Source organism: Corvus cornix, chromosome 5 (genome assembly GCF_000738735.6).
Source record: "Corvus cornix cornix isolate S_Up_H32 chromosome 5, ASM73873v5, whole genome shotgun sequence".
Classification (NCBI taxonomy): domain Eukaryota; kingdom Metazoa; phylum Chordata; class Aves; order Passeriformes; family Corvidae; genus Corvus; species Corvus cornix.
The window spans coordinates 39325541-39351198 of NC_046335.1; the positions used below are offsets into that span (position 1 = coordinate 39325541).

At 41.8% G+C, this 25658-nt stretch overlaps 1 protein-coding gene across 3 annotated transcripts in view; it reads right to left on the reverse strand.

Moving 5' to 3' along the window:
- The window catches only part of AMBRA1 (autophagy and beclin 1 regulator 1), a 129282-nt gene that overhangs the window by 42942 nt on the left and 60682 nt on the right, over nucleotides 1-25658 (reverse strand). For all 3 annotated transcript variants that reach the window (XM_039552530.1, XM_039552529.1, XM_039552528.1), the window contains 2 exons: nucleotides 9243-9353; nucleotides 241-429 (listed from right to left, as the gene is read on the reverse strand). In XM_039552530.1, the coding sequence (XP_039408464.1) occupies nucleotides 241-429; nucleotides 9243-9353 (300 nt within the window). The remainder of the gene's footprint in view (nucleotides 1-240; nucleotides 430-9242; nucleotides 9354-25658) is intronic.

The window sequence follows — 25658 nt, forward strand, 5'->3', positions numbered from 1 at the left end:
GAAGTACTTTAAGGAATAAAAAACTATTCCTTAGCAGCTCCCCCATACCAGCACCTTATTTGTCCAGACCATACCACAAGCCTCTCCCCAGCAGTACTGTGTCTGCGGCTGGCTAGATGGCCAATCTAGTGTTTCCTGTTGCTACAATTACTGATGTTAGGCTGTTGCATTTCTTACTGAAGGCTGAAGTTCTGAGGTTCTCACACCCCCACCCACCCTGATTTCTTGCTGCATGCTTACCAAATCTTTTTGTGTAAAGCATCTCGCCCAAGTTGTGGGGTGCCAGAGAATATACAGCCAGTATTCCTTCATCAGGGAAGCCTCTTTGACTGCTGGGAATGAAGGCTGCCAGCAGCTGCCCATCAGCAGAGATATCACAGCTAGCGTCATTGTAGATCTTGCAGTTTTGGACAAGCACATTCACAGAGGCTGCAAAGAAAGAAAGGAATAGTCATTAAAGCACTGAGGTTGAACAGAGAATAAAGTAAGATTTAAACTTAATGTTGGACAATGGACAGTACACGCAAAAGGCACTCAAGACATTTAGCTTCCTCCAAAAGTTTATGAAATGTTAATACCCTGATTAATGTAAACCTTGCTCCAAAACGGAGATAAGACACTGCAATGAGCCCAGGAAATTAAATTTACTCACCTCCTGAAGCCGTGGGCCAAGAAATAGTAGCAATTGCACTTTATCAAACCCCTCCCTTTGTTAAGTACAACAGCATCCTTTGCAAAGGACAGCACAGTTTAAACAAGTCTCAAATCATGACACTGACAAACTCCAGCAGCAGTCTCATTAGAAACAGTACACCTTAATTCATTTCCCCTTCTCTTGTGGAGCCCCTCATTCCTGCTCTCCTCATCTCCAATAAACAGGAGGTGAGTGAAAAGCTCCTCCCTGCAGATACAGATGTTAATTTCTGACAGCTGATTTTTACACCCATCTTAGATACAGTCACTGAAAAAGGGCAGAGCCTTCTCCAGCCAGTCCTCCATTTAATTACTCCAGTATTTGAGACACTCATGCAAATTAGCGAAGTAACTGTTCAGTAGATGGTAGTGAGCAGCAACCCATAAAACAATAGTTTTATTTTAATCCCTGCTAGTAAATTGCTGGGTGACCTCATGCAAGTGTTTTCCCCTTTGTACCTTGCACACGAAGACTACAAGCTCTAGTACAATCAGGTTCCAAGGCCTTTAAGCACCATCTACACCAACAGTTCAGTGGTGCCTTGTTAAGACATGGCTGGAGTGATGTCCACTTTACCAGCCTAACCCAAGCGCCCTTGAGTTTTTCAGGAGGTCTGAAGCTGAACCAACATACACAATTTTTGGGATAGGGGAATTTCAGGTTCTAGTATTTTCAAACTCAAGAAACATTAAAAAAATAGAAATAAAGCCCACGTTTGCAATATAGAAAGTTTGCATGCTAGAAGATGGAACACCCCATCTCACATGTTTGAAGCTACAGAACCATGTAAAATACTGTCAATTTCTACAGTCCAGAAATTATCTTCTAAACCATCAGACCATACCTAGCCCAGAAGAGGCCTTAATACGCTCAGCTAAAATTCCAAGCGAGTTTATGAAGGCACTTCTTAGTCTAGATTCCTTATTAGTTTAAGAAGTAACAGTACCAAAAATGCTTTGTGCATATTTCTGAAAGTCCAAACCTGTAAATCAAATTAAGGCAGTAGCTCAACACTTCGACAAATCTTACCCTTTGTTTCCAACACCTGGGTAGAAGAAAGCTGCATCAGGGAACTGCTATGAGAAATTACTGTCTTGTCTAGGTCACTCTTTAGCCAGAACAGCTTCCCAACCCAGTACACCCCATGGCTGCATAGACGCTTCCGGCAGCACAAAAAGTAGTCATGAGAGGGAAGCAGACAGGACTGCCCTTCTCACAGCATTGCTGATTTAAAGCATTCACTGAACCTCATCTTTAATCCTTCTGGTCTAAAAGACATTTCTCCTGGGGACTTGCTTTCCTCCGTGGCTGAGTATCAACTTCTATCTACTGTTCCATTTAAGAAACTCTAATGGAAAAGAAGACAAGGATTAAAAGTGGACTATGTAATACATTCTGTACCAAACCACCTACACCTGTACTCTAAATTTATTCAACCAATTTTTCAGTCTAGAAGCTGCTAAAACCAGTAATTTTCAGCCTAGTATAAACAGAAAGGTGCTGAACAGAAAAAGGCAAATAATTGTAGTCACTATCAAGGCTGCAATACCAGTACATGAAATACACATGGCCCATAAAGAACAGGTGGTTCAAAAGATCACAAAATTCCTGCGTGCTTAGTCTGAAGCTAGTTGAACAGAAAGACAAGAGAATAAAGATTAAAGACTATACTGCTTAATTAAGAAAAAAAAAAGAAGATAGAATTAAAATGTGCCCTTTAAAAAAAAATCTAGGTTTTATTTAAATACTCATTATGTCACCACAAGAGATGATGGGCATCAAGACAAGAACTGCAGTATATGCTGTGAACCACCTAAGGGATACATGACAACAGGCTGCACCATTGTAATCCCAGTCAAACTGGGAGGATTCCTGCTGAGTGACTCATTCCAAAACCAGTCCTATTTATTGGCTTTATCAATGGGCTAGGCACACAGTGGAGCTGGTTGATGAATACTCTTGATAAAGCTGGGTAATTTCATTAACAGAGCATGACCAGACCACAGAGTGAACTGAAGTACACACAGACATAACAGGAAGTGAAATGAAAGAATTCTAGATTGTGTTGACATTTATAAACTTCTGCTTCACCCAGGAACCTGAAAACATGAGAGAATCAACTTTGGTTACTGTAGCAAAAACTGAGCCATCACCCAGTGTAACAGTGAAAGTGACAGCAATCCTAAACTGCACCAGGGAGCACAATTCCAGCAGAAGTATCAGTGCTGATGCACAGCCTTGTGCTGAGACCACATGCATGACCCCTGGGCACGGTTTGGGCCAGCCATGCTCAAGAGTGGTTAAACCCTAAATGATAACATATCCAGCAAAGAAGATGACTGGGGAAAATGAAACATGAATTTTATGTTCAAACAAAAACACCAACACCACCTCCCCCAGCCCACCAAACAGAGGGGGGGGTTGGAAATGGAATTGTGTACCGTATTTTCAAAAACTACAGAAAGTAAGTGCCAAAAAACCATCTGTTTTCTACAAATAATGTTGACAGGTAAGTGGGTAAAAGAAGCATTGAGTTTGGAGATTAGAAGGTTTCAACCAGTCTTTTCAACAGACGTGAAAGGAGCAAAGAATTTAATCAACTAAAAGATAAAATATTAGGAACTACAGTATGTGCTTGCCTAAAGGCAGCAGGGAGCCAGTCTACCTGGCTAAGGGGTCCTTTCTCATCAATTCCTTTGTCGAGGTACTCTAATCAGCAGTGATCTAAAAAATTGGGAGGAAAAAATGGGGGAATGGGAACATACTAAGAAGGTGAGTAGTGGGACTCTCACAGCCACAACACTTAACTAGTTAAAAGAGAGCCAAGCAAGAAGACAACAAACAGAGCAAATAAACGTAGCACACATGCAGAGCATTTGACAGAGATACAACTACGAAACACCAGCAACCCTGCAAAAATCTTTGATTATTGGAAAAAAAAATATAAAGTCCAGTCCATTTTTGGGGGGTCTAAGAACTGTTCTCTCTCATTCGTATTCTGCAAGATACCAAAGTTTGTCCTGCACCTCTGGGGTCTGGTTGCAGTTTCTGTGAGGTAAATCATGGCTTCTCAATATTCTTAATGACAAGATCATAGACTTGCTCCCTCAGACAACAGGTATGGGTGTCACCTAATCATAGGATGGTTTGAGTTGGAAGGGACCTTTAAGATCACATAGTTTCAACCTTCCTGCCACAGGCAGGGACACCTTTTACAAAATCAGGCTGCTTAGGGTCCCATCACACATGGCCTTGAACATTTCCAGGGATGGGGCATCTACAGCTTGTCTGGGCAACTTGTTTCAGTGTCTCATCACCCCCTAAGTAAAGAATTTTCTCCTAACATCCAACTTAAATCTCCCCTCTTTTAGCATAAAATCATTCTCCCTTGTCCTATCATTACCTGCCCAAGCAAAAAGTCTCTTTCTGTATTTTTTTCCAAAGGTCCCTTTAAGTGTTGAAAGGCTCCCTGGAGCCTTCTCTTCTCCAGATTAAACAAAACCAGCTCTCTCAGCCTGTCTTTATAGTACAGGGTCTCCAGCCCTCCGATCATCTTCATGGCCCTCCTGTGGACTTGCTCCAGCAGGTCCAGGGACAGGTCCTAAACAGGACTGTTTAGCCCAGGGGCTCTTCCATACTGAACTCCTGCTTTTCAAAGGGGTACAAGAAGTTTTAGAGAGAACAGATACTGATTTCTCTGTAACTACTGAAGAATCATGGTCTATAGAATCCATGTCTCTTCTCAGCATTTGAAGTTTGTTTTTGTTTTTTAATCCAGTGCAAACTTGGACATTCCTAAGAGAAAATCTCAGATTTTTATTTTTGTAAGGTAAGAAACGTTTATATTTTTTCTGTACCATTTACAGATTTGGGGATATTACCATGTTTTGTATATTTCCTCCACTTGTACAGTTTCAGGGCTATTTTTTTCGTTTCCAGGCTTCTAATCCTCTTCCTCATCTAGGATTTACTGTATGTCTTTTTATGACAACATTGGGTTTGGATCACCAGTCACCCAGAGTTGATCATACAGCACATGTTCACTCATTTTCTATCTACAGGATTTTTCCCACCCCCCTGCTCCTTTCCCAGCACAGCACTGAGGTTTTTTGGTGAGCAGTCTACAATGATGACCAGTATGAATGGATATCATCTTGTTTTTAAAGTCTGTTGCATATGGTGAATGTCTCTTAGCAAAACATAGTATGTGAACTCTCCTACCGCACAAGAACTATCTTTTCACCTTGATGTGTGCCAGGAATGCAAAACATTCCAGATGCAAGTTGTGCTTAGCAGGAAAGAGTGCTATTTATTTCAATCTTTCATTACCTGATTCATACTGGTATTATGGTTCTTTGATTCTCCCTCATTTACAAAGGATGAGGACTCAGGTAGCACCTACGTCTGGAACCAAGAGAGCCTACTGTGCAATCAGAAAAAGTCTGAATGTGACAGGTGGAAATCTCAGCAAGGTTTCATTTTAAGGACAGCATTTACAAGGTTCTCAAGATATGAGAAAGATAAACATACCCATGCATTTGACAAAGCCAGAGGCTATTTGATTTCTTTGAGCCTGAGGCCTGACTATGAAATGAAGCCAATACAGAAGATTTTAGGGGGAAAATAATTGCTATTTTTGGAAAACTACTTGGAACCAGGCTGCCCTTTCATCTCTTGTTTTCTTTTGTTGTTAATGCAACCACAGAACTGAAAGAACAGATCAAAGAAACATCAGAGAACAAATTCATCAAGCTGTTGTGCCAACTTGGTGTGCTTACACCTACAACATTAATTATGCTTGAAGCTGGAGAAGGCCTGGAATGCCAGCAGCAATAGCACTGTTTGCCAAAGCAAAACTGTGCTGGACACATCATCCACTCCTAGCCACCCTTAAAGAGAGCATTCTCTTAACAGCTGCTCCTATTTAGAAGTTTGTTTACCATTATTTCTTTTTCTACTAAGTTACCCTGCATTCCATTGTGGATCAGTAAGTATTGGTCGAACCACCTTCCTCAAGACCCAACCAGTGTTAGAACATGACAAATTCCTGATTCCTAAACGAGACCTAGTTCAGCACTAGAAATTGGCAAGAAACTGAAATTATGAGTAGTGAGCAGCATGAGAGAAACTACATTCAAAAAATATAACCAAGAGAGAAAGCCTTCAAATATTTTACTGTGGAAAGCCTGTATTCTACACTGTTTTCAATATTTAGCTGCAGGAATTTTAAGGATATGCAATGCTCACTAGAAGAATATTAAATAAATGCAGAAATAGCGTTGTCTCTGCTGTCAAATAAATTCTCTGCCCCAATGCTGATATGACTGACAATTTCAATATAGGACCGGGTCATGTTTATTTCAGAGCTATTAAAAGCAAAACTGGCAAAAGAAGAGAAGAAATCTGAAGCTATCTTTTTCCATTTTGCAATTAACAGAGAAAGACAGCGCTGAGACTAAAATTCCACTAGTCCCTGCACAGCCATTTTCCCAGGACTGGCAGGATCTGTTTCTGTGTGCTCTTGCTGGATGATCAGTGAGGTTGCTGCTGTGGAGCCACATCCTGAGCCCAAGGCTTCCAAGGCTGCTGGGGCCCAAACACTGAGATCACAGGACTGCACTAATCACGCTGCTGTCACTTACTCAGATGCATCCGCTTCAATGGAAAACATCCTACTTCCAAGCTATCTTTTCTTTGTTTAATTGTTACAGGAAGAAGAGCTGCTCAGAGATGGAGGTTGGCAACAGAGTCATTTCTTTGATGGAGAGGAGCTGGCAGGCAGTCCCAAACTTCAGCTGCATGATTTCATCTGCCTGAACTCCCAAACCACTGGCGGCTTAAGCCAGTCCCAGGAAGTGCAATAGCCCCCTCTGTGTAAACCGATTATCTCACAGGACCACCTCTGATTTATAGGAAACAATGGGAGGAAACAGAGGAGCTACTGAGGTCACATGCTTTACTGGGAAAATAGTTTATTTCCAATATCGTGAAGAATCACAAAAAACTCATCCAACCCATCACTCCACTGTTACTCATTTGAGAATATGAGAATCACGAACATTCTGAGTTGGAAGGGACCCACAAGGATCATCAAGCACAGCTGTTAAGTGAATGGCCCATATGGGGATTGAACCCACAATATTGATGTTCTTAGCACCATGCTCTACTATCTCTAAGTCGTGCACCTTGGCAAACCTGCAGCTTGCCTCTGGTGCGTGCCTAGGCAAGCTTGGCAAATACCTGGTTTAGTGTAAGCATAGCTGCTACATCTTCATACATCCCTACCACACCTTGGCAGAAGGAGATAAGGTTAATAGACTAGAAATGACAGGATTGGGCTCAGCATATAAAAGAAGAATAAAAATGAACATTTCCAAATGGTCATAGGACAAGATGGACAAGCCAAGTACTATGAAGCACATAGAGTCGGAAGGGCTGGGGATGGACTTGTAGCTGGAATGTGGCCCACAAGAAGGGCACAATGACAACAGAAACCATACCAAATTTCCAGCTAATTGGAAGCTATTTCAGAATAAAAGCATCCTGGTAGGTGAGAGAGAGAAGATTGAAACACTGATGTATTGAGCTGCAGATGGTTCTTAATTTCTATGGGATTTTGTAAATTATAAACAAACATCTTATGTTGTTTTTTTTTTTCATTGGCAGCATTCTCCTCAGCAGCCAGATGAAGTAAAAAAATAAGCTATGAGCAGCTGAAGCACTCTTCAACCACTCTATAACTTGCAGAGAAGTCCCAAAGAATTTAAGATGCTTCCCCCTCTGAGTTCATCTTTATTCTGTTCCAGAGTCTAGCAGGATCACCAAAAGTGTTGCCACTGTGTGGCAAAACTTTGCCTTGAGCACTGATCCTCAGAGGAAACTGGGAGGGAATATGGTCTGGATGGGTGATCCAAACTGTTCAAAGGGATCTTCCACACCACAGAACATCACACCCAGTGTAGAAATTGGGGGAGTTGGCCAGAAGGGGCCAATCACTGTTTGGGAATGGGCTGGGCATTGGTCAGTGGGTGCTAAGTTGTGCATCACTTGTGGTTTTTGGGTTTTATTCCCCGCCCCACTTTTCATAACTACTATTGCTTTTCTTGTTAAGTATTTCAGTTATTAAACTGATTTTATTTCAACCCTCGAGTTATACCTTTTTCTGCTTGTCCTCCCTATCCTAAAGGGGGCGGGAAGAAGTGAGCAAGTGACTGCACGGGGCTAAACCATGACAGCCAGACTGGACAGAGCTTTGAGCAACCTGATCTATGGAAAGATGTTTCTGCTCATAGCAGGGGAAGTGAATAAGATGATGCTTAAAACTCCATTCCAGACAAAACTATTCTTTGATTCTGTGATTTCAATTCTCTGCATCTCTCCTACTACAGTGTCACTGCACATTCTCCTTTTGTGGGTTCTTTAAGCAGCAGGACGCTACCCCACAGAGACATCTGTTGTCAGATATGCAATTTCTGGAAATGCAGAACACACAGAGCTGGGACTGTGAGAGTTTTTCTCAATTTGTTTTAGTGACTACCTGTGAAAGCAGAAGTCTTTCTGAAAACAGAATCCCTGTTCTTCCTAAAGAAAGTCAGTCCCTTAAAGCAGAACCCAATCTGTTTTTGCTGAGAAATCAAGCAGTGACTTTCACATATGCACAGAGATGGCCTAAGCTAAAAATCACTTGTACAAAGAAACACTCATGAATATCTACCTCCTATCTTCATTCCAGGCTGCCACAAGCATTTCTGCAGCTGTGCAACAAGCTATATCAGGATAGCATTCCGGGTTAAAAAAAGCCTTTCTAGTCAAGTTAGTTTTAGCCCTTAAAATGTCATTCTTTGATCAGCTGACCACAAGCATCAAACATGCTTGTGCCTGCATCAGGAAGTCTTTTCCAATGTGAGAGTTAGCTTATGCCATAGAAGACATGTGAAACTATGGTCTAAATTCCACAAAATGAAAGAGAAAATACATAAAATCAGCAATATTGCTCAGATTCCTGATCCAGAAATAGCTTTTACCTGAGAAACAGGACAGATCACTGCTTCTGCAAATGACTAGAAGGTACATCTACTTCCCTGGGCTTGCAATAATATGGTAAGCAACAGACTAGGGTCCTGATTCCCAAAATGTACTGCAGCACTTTAACACACACTAATGTCAATAACTCAGAGAAAACAGACACAGTTCATTAGCAGGTTCTAATTTAAAGGTATAAAGACAGTATTTCTCTAGAAACTTGTTAGTAAGAGAATGAAGACATTCAATACAGGATTCTAAGAGAATGGTATATGCCCATGAAAAGGCTCACAAAAAACAAGCCCTATTTATGCATGGATTTGGTGACTGCAGGAATACACAAGTGTGGGAACAGCTCTACAAGCTTTTAGTCAACTTCCTCAAAAGACTAAGCATTTTACAGTTCCCAATGCAACATGACAAACAAGACCTGCAACATACAGCGGCCTTTGAAAGATCCTAGAGCTTACCCTAGCTCTAGTCACTATAGACTTAAAATAAGGTATTGGTGTCTTTTCCAGCTTACCATTGCTGATTTCAGGCAGATCAAACTTAGTGAAGTCCCACCACTGGAGCCGGTAGGTGGTGTTGGCAATGTTGCTGGCCACAGCTGACTGTCCATCCCCAATCACAGCACCTACAGAAAAGAGGGGAATAATTAGCAATTTAACCTCTATGAGATTAAGCAGAAAAAAAGCTGGGGAGACAAAACCATAGAAAACCTTTCAAATTTCAATAATCAAAACTCTAGATTCTTAAAGAAACCTTATTTACAGAAATGGCAGCACATCCTCAATAAGCCACAGGGTACAGGAAATTAACAGGAAAGCATCTCCCTGCAACACATTTGTGAAAGAAAATAAAATAGATAAGAGATAAGACCTGCCCAGACAAACAAGGCAGAAATCTTAATCAATTCATTTGGTGCAAATGCATTCTACTTATCAACAGTAGTGAAGCTCTATTTTCACAGACCCAAAACTGCCTACTACAGCTATGAAGGCAGATCAGAATACAAAGTGAGGAAAAGCATTTGCCCTGGCAAATTACATACATTTGTGGATATAATCACTGCTCCTACTGTAAACTTCATTCAGAAGATATAGGTTGCTTACAGTATTTGTCACATAGTAAGGGTTGTAAAAAAATATTGGCCTGGAAGACCTAGGAGCTGGCTCTTTGCTGCTCTGTGTGGACCAGCCTACAGCAGGCAAGGGCTGCTCTGAATCCAGGCAAATGCCATGACCCTTCCTAACTGCCCAAGGATCTGGGCAACAGCTCAAAATCAGAAAGCTAATCACAATTCTTCAGAAACTATCATAAAGAACCTCTTTTTCCTGGCAGAAAGGAACAGGTTACTCAAGTCAGCATACATTTGAGAAAGCTCAGATGCATTAATGTGATTCCTAGGGAGACAAACGGAGACAAGAAACAGTTCATCCAGTAGTAGTACTACAGTCAAAAATCTCATGCTATTTGCAGTCTCTTAAGGCCTTCACAGACACACAGCCCATGTACTACACACACATTCTGGCAACCAGATAAATACAGGGTAATAGAATTTGATAAGGGAGAGCAAAGTAAGATTATTCCCAAGCACAGTGACTAAAAGCAAAGCCTCCAATGTCTACACAGTCTGGATTTCAGCATCCCTGCACTGTCTCCAGTGGGAAGCACACAGAAAAGTCAGTGCCTTCACTCTCCTGGAAGGGCTGGCTCAGGACTTTGCTGCCACAGCAGCAATAGTAGAAGAGACATCACTTTGACAACTCTGTCAGACACCTGCGCAGAGTTAAGAGCCTGCTAACTGCTAGTAAGTTAAACCAGTGTGGAGGACGATGGAGAGAGTAGGGTGACTGGAGAGTTACTTTTCTTATCAAATCCCAAAAGACCACTCAGGCTTGGGAAAAGAAAGAAAGAAACCCAAAAACGTCTGAACACACAAACACACCAACGGGTTTTTTTGCTTTCTCAGCAAAGCAAAGAGCAAGGTGGGCAGGGCAAAGTAAGTAAGTAAATTCTAAATTGATGCTGATAAATAAATACAAGAAAACTGCTTGAGTCCTGATTTTTGGTTCTAGAGGAAGCTCAGAATATACCAAGAACAAGACTTCTGAGCAGACAGCTTTACACTGTGCACTCAGCTCTGTCAGGCCTCCAGCAATCAACCAACCTCCACTGTACATCTGCTCAGTCTCTGTACCTGCCTCTGTCAGACGTGCATGTATCACTTGGAGAACAGAATTAAAAACATTTCCATTGCTGTAACATATGCCCAAGGCCTTGTTCTCTATAGCCCTCAAAACAAAGGGCTCCTCTGAACAGAAGATATGCACAGGAGAAAGCAGATTCAATTAATTAATGAAATTACACTTTGCAGAAGTAGAAGAAGGACAATTAACTTTTATGTTGCATTATCTTTAGAAGTCTTCTCACTGCAAGCCTGGGTTTGGTACACAAAGGCAGCTCTTCTGCTCTCTTGCCTTCAGCCCTCAGGTAGAGAAGAGAAAATCAGGTTCTCTACAAACTTGAAGCAGTGGGACTTCCTGCAGGGAAGCAGTAACTAACATCACCAGCAAGGTAGGAGCTGCCCTACAGCTCTGAGTCAGGCAAGGAAAACACTCAGTAAAGATCAGCAACAGAAGCTCTACTGAGGGCACATAATTCCAGAATATTGCTCTTATCACAGATGACCATCACAAAGTTACATCCCCTGTTTTGCAATGAGAACAACCTTTATAGATGTAACAAGCAATATATAAAATGGAGAAGAATATACCTTGGGAGAATAATTGTGCTCTACCTCTACATCAGAGAAGCTTAGCAACATCAGTAACTGCTCCACAAGCAGTAAGTTCATCTGGCTCATACAGCTGCTGCACCTACTGCTACATAGTACCATAAAATAGCAGCTGGCAAGAAGATTTGATTTTTTTTCTGTAAAATTTCTCATCTTTGCATCCCTTTGCCTGTAACCTTCAGGTTAGTTATGGGGTTCATCTAAACCTTGCATCCTCTTCACCTCCAAAGGCAGTCACATCATATGCAGAGAAATTAACAATGGAAAAAAGCAGTACCGCCCCATGTACAGGACAGCCCCACACAAATTTCAGAGCCAGCAGAAGCTACTGAGTAATGCTAATGCTTCAGGTAACAGGTACCTTTATCAAAGAGATTAGGACACAGGCAACAGAGTTCTTAGTGTGAAAGGTGCATGATCAGAAAAATTTGGTCCATTTCTCAAAGGCTTCGAACCAGTCTACCTAACACTAATCAGAAATCCATGGTCTACATCTTTTATTAAGTAATTATCTCTGCTTATACTAATTATGTAATTGAGGAGTGCAATTATTAAATTATATCTATATACATATAAGAAAGCAGAATAACATTTGTATCACAAGTCCTGCCAGATGCCTCCCACATGCACGCATGCACTGTCATACAGTAAAGATGATTAAAAGCACGTAAACATTTCAGACAATGAATTAAGGGAGGAAAATACCCCCTTGCACAGAACTATGCTATCCTATCCTGCGTTGTCCTCTTTGGATTAAGGGAAAGATTTCAGATCATGGGTGGAAGACTTAGGAAAGTTAAAATCCTCACTACAGAGCTTTGGTTCACCATGCAGCATGAGAACTCATTCTCAGCTGGCTTTGCCCAGTCAGGGTTTCAGTCTGGATAAGAGCAGAAGATGCTGTTGCTTCTCAAGTTGTAGTATATGTAACCTGGAGGCAAACAACACACTTCAACTTCTCAGATTTGGGCAGCAACAGATCAGCTCTTACAAGCAGCTGTTCTCACCAAGCACCTGACAGTCCTGATTCCTGGGTCTTCCACTGTTTGATGGGATCACAAGTGACTGCAGTGGGTACCCAAGGGTCTCAGGCTTGTCATCCTCACGAACAGAACGACCTTTTTCTGCAGAGATGATGTAGATTTCAAAATGCTGAAATCCAAAGTGAGGGCCAATTGAAATGCAGTGAACGTAGGTTTGATTGGCAGCTTTCCTGCGTCTGTCTATCACTGCGTAATAAACACTGGATGATGGCAGAAATGAAGATAAATGCTTTCAGCAGCCCCCCTTTTTCCCTCCACCACCCCGAACTCCATCCACCCCCACTCAGCACATGACAAAAAGAGTTTAAAGAGTGGGGGGGGGGGGGGGGGGGGGGGGGGGGAGAGAAAGTCTTAACAAAGACTTAAATAAAGAAAAATCCTCAAATCTTTTCTTATAGGCCACCTACACGGTGACAGATATTTATCCATCAGTCTCAACCTCCTCAGAGGATCCAACGTATCTTGGCATATGGAGAAATGAACCTTTGCCAGTCAACTATTGCTCATTTATGAATCGAGCCATGCAAGCCAATGTCTGAGTTGAGACTGAAAGGGAAAAAAGGGGTGCAAAACCACTTCCCTTGGCACTCCAGCACTCCCTCACTGAAAAGCAGGTTCAGTTCAGACTACTACTGTTGAACCCTCAGAAGAACTAATACTCTAGAGCTACATAAGCTTTGGGGTACAAGTTTTGGGAACATGATACGTCTGCATAGTATGGGAATTTCTTTTCCATGTATTTAACAGAAACCAGAGTTCAAATTTTTTTCTAGACTAGATCCTTTACCTTTAATTTGTTAATGTCTGGCAGGTCCCCTTGTAATAAGAGAAAAGTTATTGTGATGCTTACAGATAAACTTGAGGAAGTTGGAGAATCCTGTTAGCTGATTTGTGACTCAGTTTGAAGGAGTGATTAGGCCCTGGTATAAAATTCCCCCTAGATTAGTACTTGCATCTCTAAGCACAAGTACCTTTGAAAAGTAATTACCTCTTTATGAAACCATTTTTAACTGTAGCTGATACTGAGGTTAATCTATACTTGGAGAAAGGATCTATCAAAACTGATGGGTTTTACATTTACTTGTTCTAGATTTACTACAATCCAGGCTCCAGGAAGTCTGAAACACAGGACAAACCTATTTGACAAACCAAGGATAGGACTCTTTGCTGCAAGAATACGCCAGATTCTCTCAACCAGTTCTGAAACAATTTGAACTCAGGCAAAATGATTACTGAAGTCTAGTGGAGATGCAACAGGTTCTTACACATTTCCAACCCTCAAGTATTTTATGGGACAGCCTAGTTTGGGGGACTGCCTTTGATGACAGTAAATATATTAAATTCTGAACATGAATTTGACAAGTCCCAGCAAATCTTTGTTCCGGGCTACCTCGAAGACACAGCCTTTGAAGTGGATGAGCTAACTATCTAAAACTGGGCTAATGTTGTAGAACAGTATGCAGAGCAACGTCGTATTTTCAACCATTTGTTTTGCTTGTTCTTCAACGTACAAGCAAGTTGTAAATAGGAAATGGGCAAAATGATTTTCATGAATGGATGCACAAAATGCTACTAAGAGTAGCTCAGCATACACTAAGCACTGAAAGGATCTTGGATTCAACATTAACTGAGAAAGCCTCTAAGAGGTCTATGCTCTCTGAAGGCTGAACCTTCAAAAGGCTATTATTTTTTCTTTATTCCAGATATATAAAATAAGAAGAAATGTAATTTCCCATTCATGTTCATTCCTACTGCAAAATTTCCTTTTAAAAGGGGCAATACTTAGCATGCCGAGTTCCACAGTCCTATCAGCAATGGGAATTGGAGCAGGGCTCAGCTGTAGGTAAGTGAAGATGACCATCCTAATGGGAACCAGTCAAGTGCCCAAGGGGCCCACTCACATTGAGAACAATGCAAACATCATATAGGACAGGGAATTTTTCAGCCACAGGTTTTAGACTTCAAAAGGAAATCAGTTAATTTGCAACAGACACAAACAATAAAAACAGATGCCTGGTCAAAAGCCTCCACCTCCAATAGATTTATGATGGCTCCTTGGCGTCTTACCTTCCTGTATTTCATTTCTTTGTCTGATCATCAAACAATTAATAGAGAAATGTGTCTCATAAGCATTTGTCTTTGATGGTAGAGTCCAGTTTTCCCTCAGGGAAACTAGAAGACATTAAGATCCTTTTCAAACGCATCCCCTCTTATCTGTATTGTTTGCACCTCATCAAGCAAGCTGTCAATTCTTCTCCTTAAGAGAATTCACACTCTGTTGCTGTTCACTCAATAGAGATCCCCTTGCTCATGTCACCCTGGTACACAGAGTTGGAAAATAAGATATGCAACAGCACGGAGAGTTTCCTGAAGGAGCAAAAGTCGAGCCAATAATACTTGCACAGAATAGAGGATGAGGAAAATCCTGTACTCTGCAAAAAATAAATTATCTTATTACAGCCTTTGCATATGCACACTGGAGCAAGCAAATGTCTCTGTTTAGGAAGGCCTCATCCTACTCAGGGTGACCAATAAAGAAACAACCAGTTTCACTTCCCTGCAGTAGCTACATCAACCCTCTCAGCTTCTGTTAGTGACACATCATGATCTAAGTCTCCCAGTTGACAAGAACTTTCTCCAACCATGCAATATCAGATATGTACTGCTGAACAGAAAAAAACCCAAACAAATAAACTGTGAGGAATACACAGAATCACAGAATTCCTTCTTTCTACCTCCCAAATCACTACCAATCAGCACCTCAAGTACAGCTCTGCCACAATCAAAGTCTAACAGGATTTAAACAGTATCTGCACACTATCTTTTATCTGTAGGATTCATAATCTTTTTTGCCATAAAAGGAAAAATACCCAAAACACAGCAAAATAGAGAGAAATACCATCTGAACCATGGGCAGACCAGGGTATCTTACTCACACTTCACCTTAGTGATGAGTTGAGAGCAACTGCTTAACAACTGCTAGAAAGGAGAAGGGATGAACGAGACAAGTGAGATCTCAATTTTGGCAACTGAACAGAAAGTAGCAGTTGCATGCTGTTAATGATATATAATTATTTAGCTTATGCACAGTTTAAATGTTCATTCTTGCAGGGTATTAAGTATAATTCACCAGAGAACCGAAAATCCAACTTGCAAAAGAAGCAGAGCTGCAAGTCTTAGTGCTGCTCTTACATCTGTACAACTCAAATGAAGCTGTTAAATGCTATTTTCTCCTCTATAAGAAAATCCTTATGAATAAGGACTGTTCGGGCTCAGCTATTTGTGTTCTCATCAGTCATTTATGATGCTTTTAGCTGCAGTGGATGGGAAGTTCCCTGGGAAGGCTCACTACACAGCTGCTTTACCCTATGTAACAGCATGCATGCATACACATTTAAAAGCGCAAAACACCTCTTCCTTAGGGACCATCATGAAACTCCCGGAATTCTGATGCTGGATACAGTACTGGAATGGCATGTAGAGAGATGGAGGTACTCCATGAAGCCCTCAGGTAAAAATAAATGTCATGGGGCTAGGCAAGTCAAAAGAAATCTTTCTACAAATTAAGATGCTGCATCATTGAAAGAGTTTAGCAGGAAAAGGTTATGGACATAAAAGAAACACCGATTAACCTTGGCTGAAACAATTTGTAAGTTGTTTGAGAAGTGGGTGGTAAAACAAGCTCTCTCTTTTTTCATTTAGGCCCCTTGCTGGGAAGGGTAGTCAAAGCTGGAGTCTTCCCATCAGCAAACTGCTGGAGCTGTTAAACTTGTTTTGAGATCCCTTCTCTATTTCTATGCAATAGCAGCATGTGTTAAAAGCATGCCTCACACTACCATATGATTCAGGCAGTAAAACATGTTTCCTTCAGTATAGCCTTTTAGGGAAAAATTCAAGCACTAAAAATATATTCCTATCTGCATTTCATTTAACTAATGTTTTGGTTTGACCTTTTCTGCGTACTTGCAGCCTTTTATACGATTTGTCTGTATGCATTAAAGAAACCCTAACATAAAACAATGAGTAAATGGCTGGAGAAAGGGATTTACACCTTCTTCATAATTTCTGTTATAAAATCGTCTGATACTTACAAAATCAGCTATAAGAGCTATGAAGCTACTGCCCTAGAATGGGAGTCTGAAATCTACTTACTGGAAAATACTGGGGAAATAAAGACAATCTTTATCTTGTCAGTGTGGGGAGAAACAATAATTTGGGTTACAGGCATTTCTGCATCTGGAGGTCCACATCAGTCTACTAAAAAAGCAGTAAGATAATACATTTGAAATCTGCTCTCAAGCAACTGATGCTGCAAAGAAAAAGTGGTTTTGCAAATTAATGAGGGGGGGTAGGGTGGGGTTGGGTGAGGGGAGCAGTGAATGAGTCCAAGATACACTGATAGATGAAAAGGCAGAAGACAGCTGAACTCTGCAGTCTCTGAAGAAATGTGTACTCACTTCCTTCACCTCTGAACCCACACATGCAGGCATGTTCACAGCCCTGCTTCCTTGTAAATTTCCAGAAATAGTGGGTGACTCTCCAAATCAAAATGCCTTATCTCTCCTGCCCGAATTCAAGGAAATCCCTGGTAATGTGAACTAGGAAGGTCTCAATGGTTAATGTGTCCTCTGTGTGTCCGGGGTTCCTCCCTCTGCTTACTCTGCAACTCATGATGCCTCTGCTCCCTCCCATCACTAAGTCCCTTGCACCATTACCAAGCCCTTCATTAAATGCTTTTGGAAGTCTGCTTTTTAACCTTCACATCTGTGTTTATTCTCGGCACAAAACCAGAGTAGAATCTGTGCCTGGCAGGCATTTCCTTTTGTAAAACTCCTTCTTCTTTCCTTTTCTGACTTTTCAGAGCATGAAATGCGCCTGCTAATCCTAATTGCTGCAGATGGAGAGTCTCGAAGAGACTAGACAAAGGGGGCACCCTTCCGCCAAGCAGCTGTAAGCAGGCACCAGATCCGTAAATTTCTCGAGTTTCCAGGGCTCCCATCTCCCTTTGTCACATTTCTGAAGAACACAAGGACAAACTTCCACAAGTAGCTATACCAGGAACGGGGACTTGCCTTCCCAGATTTACCCTCTCCTGCCTAAACGGCCCTCCTAGCACAAGAGCACAACTGAGCTTATTGTGTGACCTGACTCAGGGTGGGCAGCCCTCAAATATTGCTGCTGTATGTCAAAGCAAAAAAGGTAAATGTCTGGCTTTTAAGGGTCATTTGCCTGTCTGTATCCCAATATCACCTCTCTTACCAAAGAAAAAGTTCATAAGGTCCCACTGGAACATCCACACAGTTGGCCTACCCACTAGCAGTGCCTCGGCCAGTAACAGAGGTACCAAGAAACTGAATCAGTACGGTATTAAGACATTTTTGCCTCCAACAGCCATGGAAGAAGTTACCTTTATGGCTTAGCAGTGTCTGGATTCAGAGGAATATTTCCACTGCAGCAACAAAAAACTCCTTCAGAGGGTTGCTGTCATTGCCTAACCAGAATATCCTTACCACCCAAGGCTAATGCTTGTGTCTTCCACAGTTGCCACACCACACTCTCTATGAGATCTACTGCAGTACACTCACCTAACATAGATGCTAACATGCATCAGACTAATCCAACCTTGCCAAAAGTGTTGTATATTGTTTTAGATCATTCAGAGGTCTTGTGATTTTCTTGTTATAAAGACTATTTGTCAAGACTTTTGCCAGCTTAGCCCATATTCCATGCAGGTTATACTTTACCATCAATTCCATAGCTCGCCAGTCAGTCTGGCCACACTTTTAGCTCACACTAAGTAATTCCTCTTCCTAAGAGTCTCAAATAATGTTGTAACAGCACTCCCATCTAACCAATATAGCTATGCCAACAGACAGATGTAGAATAGACGCAAAAATAACAAGTCAAACTGCTTTACACAGAAAAGCCTTTTCCATTGTGAGTGTGCATTTTAACTACACAAAATCCTATTAATCCAAACAAATCAGCAAGCCAAATTCCTGCTACCGCCTCTGCAGCTCTTACTGCAAGAATGTGTGCTTAGCACAACTTGAAATGTGCATGTCTTATGCCAAAACACCCATCTGCAATGGAGAAAAAAACCTCAGCAATATCTCTGTAGAGCACGTGCATGCCTTATCAATGACCACATTGCAAAAATACAAACTTTCACTAATCCAAGAAGCAGTATGCTCCCTGGAAGAGTTTGAATTCTGGAGATTTAACTGTGTTTCAGTACAACAACAAGCTTCCACACTGGAGCCACTTTTCATTGTGGAAATAGCAGTACACAGTATTAATAAACACCAAGCACAAAAACATATTCAAAGGCTTGTACTTGCCAGTGAACGGAAGGCTTGCAAAAGTTATTACTATCCTTAAACATGTTTCAGGACTGCTGTATTACAGCACCAGCCCTGTGCATCCAAACTCATAACGAAAATGCTGTATCAGCTTAGTGGCACAGACTGAGCTACCATCACAATATAGAGCACTAGCTAAACATGCTCAGTGGCAGATTTTCACAGAAATTATATCCTGTGAGCAGGACAGGTCCCTTGAGGAAATATGTATCTGTTCTGAATTTGCACTCATCTAGGCAGGTTAAGATGAAGTCACATGCTCTCAGAGAAAAATGCACCTCCATTAATCTAGGAGAGGGTCCTGACAACTTAGGTAAATTCCATGCAGTAAACCAACAAAGTGTCTTTGGACAAATGAGGAGCTGACAGGCGAAAGTTAGAAAATATATTTTAACATATACTCATTAAGAGCCTCTTTTCAGACCCGTGAGTGTCCTGCAGTCACCATGTGTGCAAAGAAAAGAGGCATAATTTTGCGTACATTTAATGCTGGAATACAGCATTAACAATACAATACATGAATACAAAGCCAGAAGAACATCACTAAAGGGAACCATTTACAAGGTATCCCCAATCTAAAGAGCAAGAAGAAGAGAAGGCAGGACAGGAACTGGAAAGTAAGCAGACAGACTTGCTGTTTGCTGCGTAAAGTAGTGAACAAACACACAGCCAAAAGAAAGCAGAAAACGAGCAAGCTGAGAAAACAAAATCTAACAGTAGTTTAACTCATGTGAAGGCAGTTTAAATTTAAAGCATGGTGAGATGGCAAGGAGGAAGCCCAGGCTGGAAGAACACAATGGGAAGACCACGTTATTCCAACTGAAACAGAACAAAGTAAAAGAAACCTATAGCAAATAAAGTACTTCATTATCACAATGTTCCAAACACTTTCTCATGGAAGAAGTTTTGAGGGTTTGGCATGATCTAAATAACACCAATGGAAACAAGACTTGTTCCTTATTGCCAGTAGCTTTAATGCACAAAGCAGGCTGCAGCACCCCAGCAAGTATGCAGGGATCTCTGTTTGGAGCCAGTGCAGAGATTCAGGCTCAAGGTGTGACCCAAATCCCAGGGTATGCAGAGCAGGACTGACACAGCACGTTAGTCCACACCTTGACAAACCATGAAAGTAACAACATGAAAGTAACTATGCAACATTTGGAACAGTGAGGCAGTGTCAGAGCTCCCAGAAGTCAGGACTCCACCAGCAAGTTTGGCCAAACTCATAACCTTGCAGTGACTTCTGTAAATCAGTGCCACAGCTCAGTTCAATGCAGACAAATCCAATCCACTGCAATTACAAAACTGACTACAAGATGAAAAGAGACCTAACATCTTATCCCACTATTTTTAAGAAGTGTTGAAAGTCAAAGCCACATCCAGAAAAACTAATGCAGCAGAAGTACTTCTATTTCAGAAGCTACTCAGCATGCAGGCCTTGCACTGCACAACAAATGGATACTTAAATGGGTTTTAGTTCTTTTTTTGGGCAAACTTGACCTTAATCCATGTTGAATTAGCTCATAATGCTTCCAGAGGGTCTGAAGTAGACCTGCCCAAGAAGCTGCTGTACAAAATAACCGCCACACCTATTCCACACAGCATTTACAAGCAGAAGTGGAGAGAAATTTCATATGATGAAAATAGGGCAATCACAATTTACTGGTTTTCAGTAAAATTTTAAATTATACACAAACAAGATTTGGAGCAAGCTAAGCTGTGCTGGAGGATAGGGGTCACAAACCGAAAAGGAACTGCGGCGAAATGTTCCAGGATCTCATCCTCACAGCAGCAGAGTCAGAGGTCCAGCTCCTTACCAGATCAAAGAACTAGCAGTGCTAAATTCTACAGGATGATGAACCCTCCAAAGGCAGCCTCTCAGTCCTAGGATTCAGCGTAAAATTACACTTACAATGACAATTTCACTAGGCTTCACAAGTCATAGGACAGCAGAAGTCAGGCAGTAGCTCACTAAAATCATAGGAGTGATCAGGGACACCGACATCCAGTTACAACTAGTTTCTCTGCAAGCAGAGAAGTTATGACAGGGATTTGCCTTCAGCTTTCACTCTTTCTTGTGCCAACAGACATGCACCTACCCATGAATGAAGGTTCTTCCATGGAACCTCATCAGCCAAGCTAGGCCAGGAAAAGATAGAAACACACACCTCTTGCATAACTTACATGCCTTCCACATACAGAATCCAACAAAGACCTCAGCAAAATGCTTCCTCACCTACCTTTCAAGATCTTTGCAAATCTGCTTACTCCATTTGGCTGACGAGATCTTTCTCTAAACTTTATTACTGAGTCCCTCTCCATCACAACTTAACGTCTTCCAGGGCTTACCATCAGCCCTTCTCTCTTATTTCATCTTGCTATGATTTCTAGTCCATAACTACTGTTAGTTATTTGTCTCTCCTCAGCCTTCTTTCTCCTGTGTCACCTTTTCCTTCCACCCTGGCAAAGTATTTTTGGATTTCCTTTACGCTTTTCAGTGTCCTCATAATGGGGTTGTGGGGATGTATATGTACATGTTGGGTACTTGCCTCCTTCCCTCCCCACCAGATTTTGAGCCTAACCACCCCTGATACCAGTACCCATTGCACCATCTATTGCATGACAACACTAATGAAAACTGCCACCAGACCAGTTCCCTCCACTACACCTTTCTACTCTGGCACCTCAGAGAACTCTTGAGATCTGACTCAGTTGGTCTGTGGTGAACCAAAAGACAGACCCTCAAACAGCTTCTGTGTGCAGCGCACCAGGAGACATCACATGGATGGGTGCATGCATGCCCACACCATGAATGCTAATATGAACAATTGTTTGAAAGAAGACAAAGTGTTTCTCCAGCTTAACTGAAACCCACGCCTGCAATCCCAGCTACCTTTGACTCACTCCTCAAACCCTCCCCTCCTCCAGCTTCCATTTGTCTCTGCGCAGAATCTCAGCTGCTTATAAGAAAATTACCAAGTAACATTACTTCCTCTACCTTTTCAACCTTCCCTTCCCCTCCTGCAATTCTTCCCATAACAGACACAAGCATGTTCCCAGCACTCCACCCACCTCTATGATTTTTCCCTCTTTTGTATCAATTTCTACCCCTTGCCATTTGTCAGTAAACATGTGTATGCTCCTCTCCTGCCTCTCACAATACAAATATGCATTAACTTCTTACATCTCTAAATTTCTCAAGAGACTCGGGACCACAGTTTGGATGTCGAAGGTGAGAAGGGGAAATGCATTGTCCCGTATGTCCTCCACATCTCTAGCTGTCAAACTGTACCATAGGAACTCCTGGCAGTCACTGCTCTTCTTCCTCTCCAGCCTATCTTCCATCTCAACTACTACTGAACCTGCTCTACTTCCAGTGACCCCCTTGCTGGCCAAAACTCAGGACTAGTAGTCTAACTGTCCTCATTAACTCTTTCTTAGCAAAGGTAGTAACATTTTTGATTCTTGGATTACTCTTCCCTTGCCTTTTGTGAATGACTTCAGCCTACCACTACCACTCTAGCCAACCTCAAAGATGCTGGAAGACACAACCAAGCAATTATGACCATCACTGCAACTTCTTCCATACTCTGCTGCCAGCCCTGAAGTTATCTAATGGGCCATAAGCCACACCTACCTACTCCTTCCCACCTATTGCTGCAAAACCTGGTGGATTGAAGCATATTGATACAGCTGAAATTGTACCTAGTTTCAGGCAGTGCTTGAAGCAAGGGGAAGAGATGTGAATCTGGTTCCCAGAGCAACAAGAGTGGAATTCAGAAGCCAGGTTACACGGGAACTCAGAGTCCAGAGCTGTTATATTTGTAGAGGATGGCTCACAGCTCTCACTGATTTTGAACTCTCAGAAACATAACAACTCCCGCCTGCCAGGGCTTCTGGATTACAGCCCACACTGAGCTCAACAGGAGAGTGTGTCAACCTACTGCTCAAGAAAGCAAAATACAGCTTCCTTTAGTAGCACTAACTTGCAGCTCCTGCTTAGCTCAAAACCAGCTCTGAGCTCCTGCAGACACCAGAGACCATTCCTACTTCAGCCATATTCCAGAGGTGTTGGGTGCACTAATTTAAAAAATACACAGGGCATGGAGAGACACGTATGAGATACACCTCCACCTTTGGATCCTGTGTATATTTTCTAGTGTACAAAATCTCCTGCTGTCTGCATTTACTTTTGAGTTCTGAGGCAGAGAGTTAAAAAGCTAGTATGAGCTTACATAGTGCTCTCATCCTGACTAGAGCCTGTGTTTGCCACTGCACAAATGCTGTTTGGCTTCTCTGCCCAGTTTTCTTCAAGAACTTCCCCATCTCATGTAAGACACTCAACACCTTCCACATTTTTAACAACCCAAAAGCACTGACAAATCCAGCCTTTTTTGGGGAAAGTCTGAAGCCCAAATTTATTTCCTAGGCTCTGCCCTTGCCAAAGGCATGTTCTAAAACTCCCCCAGGTTCCACACGGGGTAATTTATCATGGCTCATGTTAAGGGAAAATACCCAGGTAAGACAAACCCACAAATCAAAAGTAACTCTGAGGAAGCAAGCAAGTTGTCACTAACCCTGCAAGATCTTCCCATATATCTTCCCCCACAATCAAGGAAAGCCAGCAGACTAGAAGCATAAAACCAACAGTACCAGCTGAGTAACGATACTATGTGGAGGGAGAACTACTACTGCAGAATCTAATAGCTAACACAACCTTTGATTTGTGTGCATTAAGTGATAACAGATTGTGACATTAATGCTCAGTTATAAATAAAACATCCAATGGTACAATCCTATCTACCCGCAAAAGGGACCAGGAGATCAGTACACACTATTCTTACCAGATCCCTAATACAACATACAACTATGTTGCCAGAGCAAGAACTTCCTCCATCTTTATGACAGGGTGGTTATAAAAATGTCTCTGAAGATGTTCTATACTGGGCGTAGCAAATCTGGCTTAGGGTTTGCTTTGTGGTGTTGGGTTCCCCCTGCCACACATTACACATTAGCAAAAATCATGACAAATCTCTTCAAAGATGACAGCCAAATGTGGCAGGCCACTGAGGATTCCTACCCCTCTGCACAGCACATCTCATGGGCTCCTGCCTCCCCTCTGCGCTCTGGAGCGTGGGTAACTTTTTTTTTTCCCACCTTTTAAAAGGAGGCAGCAAGCTCTGGGAAAATACTTTTATGGCTAAGTGAGTTTTACCACCCACAAAGAGACAGGTCCCCAAGGGGCCCTCACCGCCCACAAAAGATGAGCACTTCTGCAAAGCCTTACCCCTTCTGATATAATGATATCTAGAAATTCATCTCTTTAACAATGCACACAAAAGGAATCAGCCTGCACCCTTCACTTTTAAGAACATGATCATCTCTCTCCAATGCCTTTCTGAATCTCAAAGGCAGCTTTAGATTCCCAGTCACCAATACAAAGAAAGGCTTACTGGGACAGTTTGCATCAGAAAACACGTTATACAAGCTTTCTCAGACGCAATGCTTGCTTCCATAGTGCAGCACTGGAACAGACTATAGCTTGTGACATGATGCAAAGGGCTGGCACAAGCTCTCCAGCAATGGGACCACTGACGACACCCTATGAAAACTCCTGTACATGTACCAGGAACTTTGAGACCAGTACTATGATCATAAATTTTCCTTTGAGATTAGGCAATAATTTTGCTAGTTTAAACACTCCATGTACTAGAAAAAAAACCCGTTTCAGCAATGAGTTACCACAAGGTAAGCGGTGAACTTTATGCGGCAGGACTTTGTAACACCACCGCTCAAATATCTGGCTTTTTTTTTTTCCAGGCTAAATTGTTCTAACATCAGGTTCTGCACCTTTCTATGCCTTTTGTCTATTGTATTAAAGAGTGCTCTATCAGAAATCTTTCCCCCACAGATGTATCTAGACCAATCAAGTAACAACAACTACCTACTACTTCTTTGATTAGCTAAGTACATTAATGTTATGTCATTCTATAGCTGAAGTTTTCCTCAGCTGATTCTTCCTTCGGCTATACTGAGTCCTTCTGAAATGCAGACACCAAGAGTTGCACATGGATTTGAACATCATCTGGAATGGTGTCGATAAAACCATGTAAAAAGATAACAGTAGTTTCATACTCCCCAATATTGCCTGCCTACACAGGGTTGTAGAGCTGTATCATCATGACAAGAATTCATATTCCCTTGGTTCACATGCAATTCCCCAAAGCCATTTTCAGAGTCACTACATTGCCCAAAACAAGGCTTCACAAACTGCAAGTGAGATACATATTAATGGTCCCAAAGTATCTCATCTCACTCTGGGCTGTAATAATACTCAGTCACAATGGTGTCGTTGCTTGGACCACCACTGGGAAGAAAGCACCTGCAGGAAAGATCAGCCCTCCAAGTAAATAGATTTTGGCTGCCACTCTCACACTCCATATTTTACTATCTACAGTCAGAAGTGGATTGACCCCAGATCCCAAACACCTGGTTCTTTGAAAGGTCAACAGCAATTAAGAGAGCTTAAGAGCTGGCTTGTTTGAAATACATCTTGCCTCTGGCCGAGAGTCATTCCATAAAACTGCTTCTTTATCTGTCCAAAATCTTCCCTGTTGTTTCAGCTTAATTTAAGGGCTTTTGAGTACCATTGTTCACATTTGAACAGTCTTCCACAAATGCATATGAAAGCCTATGAAGTGCTGGTAACAACCCTGTAATTGCATCATCTTTTCTGG